At 52.1% G+C, this 2,449-nt stretch overlaps 1 protein-coding gene across 1 annotated transcript; it reads left to right on the plus strand.

The window, feature by feature from the left end:
- Nucleotides 1-208: 208 nt before the first annotated feature.
- PV07_12800 (methionine adenosyltransferase) lies at nt 209-1,669 on the plus strand (the record flags this gene model as incomplete). Its single annotated transcript, XM_016400366.1, has 5 exons — nt 209-586; nt 654-697; nt 751-1,030; nt 1,083-1,220; nt 1,283-1,669. 5 exons carry the CDS (start codon nt 209-211, stop codon nt 1,667-1,669), a joined length of 1,227 nt encoding a protein of 408 aa, XP_016241988.1.
- Between the last annotated feature and the right edge of the window lie 780 nt (nt 1,670-2,449).

Raw genomic sequence — 2,449 nt, forward strand, 5'->3', positions numbered from 1 at the left:
GTGGATTCATTACCTTATATACAACAGCACGTCGATAAATTCAATTTCGGTAGAAATGGCCTCTTGTGCCTAGCCCAGAGAGTATTTCAGCTCGGTATAAAGATCTCTCTTTAAGTGTGGCCCAAACAAGCAACAAACGATAAGCGGCGAAAACTGAGCACCACGAACGACCTCACAAAAGAGCCCCCAACGCGAACTAATAGACTATATGTCTCAGCCCGTTCGATTTCAGTTCAGCTCGGAGGCCGTGGGCAGAGGCCACCCCGACAAAATCGGTGACCAGATCTCTGACGCACTCCTCGACAAATGCCTCGAAGAAGATCCTCTTTGCAAAACTGCCATCGAGGTCGCCGTGGGACGCGGATTTGTCCTCGTATTTGGCACGCTCACGGCAAGAGTCGAACGGGTTGACGTCGTCGAAACGGTTCGAGAGGTCCTCCGAGACATTGGATATATAGACCTAACGATGGATATTCACTGCGACACCTGCGAAGTGATCGATCGTGTGGAGAGGTGTATTCCCTCCAGATTACTGTCTCCAGAGGGGCCACCGACGTCCTTGCGCGACGTGCCAGCGGGAGATCAGGTGAGTAGCTTCTCTATATATTCGCCAAACCTACTATCCCGTAAAGACTAACGTATTTCACTGATAGGGAATGACTTTCGGTTACGCCACGGACGAAACATCTTCTCTACTGTAAATATAAACGTGACCGTGACCGTAAAACCACGGACCGCTGATCGATCTAGCCCCTTAACGGTATTGCTCGCGCATAACATCACGAAAGCTCTCGACGCGGCGAAACGATCCGGCGAGCTCCCATGGGTACGATCCGACACGAAAGCGCAGGTCACTGTGGAGTACGAATCCGAGGGCGGCCATTTGACTCCTCGCCGGATCACTGACGTCGCAGTGACATTGCAGCACGATCGAACCGTATCGGTAGGCACTCTGCGGACAGAAATCCGAGACAGAATCCTGGGGCGAGTCCTCCCGGCGGATCTTATCGACGGATCGACAAAATACCGAGTAAAGGGTGCTTCGATGATAGATGTCCGACAGGCTGACCTTTAATGTGTAGATCCAACCTTGCGGGGACTATGGAATCGTACCGTCCGGGAAGTTCGCGGGGATGACGGGTCGCAAAATTGTGGCCGACACTTACGGGGGTTGGGGGAGCCACGGCGGAGGGGCACTCTCAGGGAAAGACTTTCGACAGGTAAGTGGTCGAATGCGCAGCTAACAAGTGATGTTACGAAAATGCTCAACGATAAATTCTAGGTTGATCGCACCGGAGCTTATCTCTCGAGATGGATTGCAAAGTCGCTTGTTGCCGCTGGTTTTGCAAGTCGCTGTAGTGTTCAGCTGGCTTGGTGCGCGGACGACCCTTGCCCCATCAGCCTTTCGATAGACACCTACGGCACGGGGAAAAGACCCTCTGCAGAGCTGGAGGAAATGGTCCGTCAGCATTTTGATATGCGGCCCGGCGCATTGGCGTTGGAGTTTGGTCTCAACAAGCCGATCTTTATGAAAATCTCGAGGCATGGACACTTTGGTGACCGATCTTTACCGTGGGAGAAACCAAAGTGTTTCTCTGGATGGCTTACGGCTATTGACTCTCATGGTGTAGCAACTCAAATATCCGCGCTGCAAAGCCCGTCAGGTTGAGGCTCAGCCTAACTACAAATGGGAAAGCTTATAAGTAAGTGGAGATAATCAATTCAGTTCTTACAGACTCCGCATTCACGGAGGGTGACGCCGATTCTGCACATCACTGCCCCACCAGAGGCCTACCAGAAAAGGTCGGAAAGCATTCCAAGAGAGTCGATATAGCGTTACCGGGCGAGCATACGAGGCGGTTATACGATGAACTTTCATGGAAGGAAGCGAGCGTGCTGGCCCAACTCAGGACCGGCATGGCAAGACTGAACAGCTATCTTCACCGCATCAACCCCGCTCCGACCGATCTATGCGCATGCGGGCAAGCGAGGGAGACAGTCGAGCATTTTCTCTTCCGATGCACCAAATGGACGGCATTCCGAACGGAGATGCTGCAATGTACAGAGACACACAGAAGCAACATATCTTTCTATCTAGGCGGGAAGACATCGACAGATGACAAGTCCTGGACTCCAAATCTGACAGCAGTCCGGGCCACGATACGGTTTGCCATCGCAACAGGACGACTTGATAACACCACTTGACGAATCCTCCACCCCCCTCCCCCCCTCTCTCACCATCATTTCCGATCCCTTTTATCTCAACTCTTGCCGGGAAAAGCAGGCGCGCTTCAGCTGCCGAGGATAGGATGTTGAACACTTGAAGAATCGCCTTCAAGCAGACTGCTACGGTAAGATCACTAACACGAGAATCCGTAAAGATGTAGCAAGCGAGGCAATGGTAAAGGGGAAAAAGGTGTATCTGTACAGGCTTCAAGGAGAGTATGAC

The sequence above is a fragment of the Cladophialophora immunda genome (genome assembly GCF_000835495.1).
Source record: "Cladophialophora immunda strain CBS 83496 unplaced genomic scaffold supercont1.158, whole genome shotgun sequence".
Classification (NCBI taxonomy): domain Eukaryota; kingdom Fungi; phylum Ascomycota; class Eurotiomycetes; order Chaetothyriales; family Herpotrichiellaceae; genus Cladophialophora; species Cladophialophora immunda.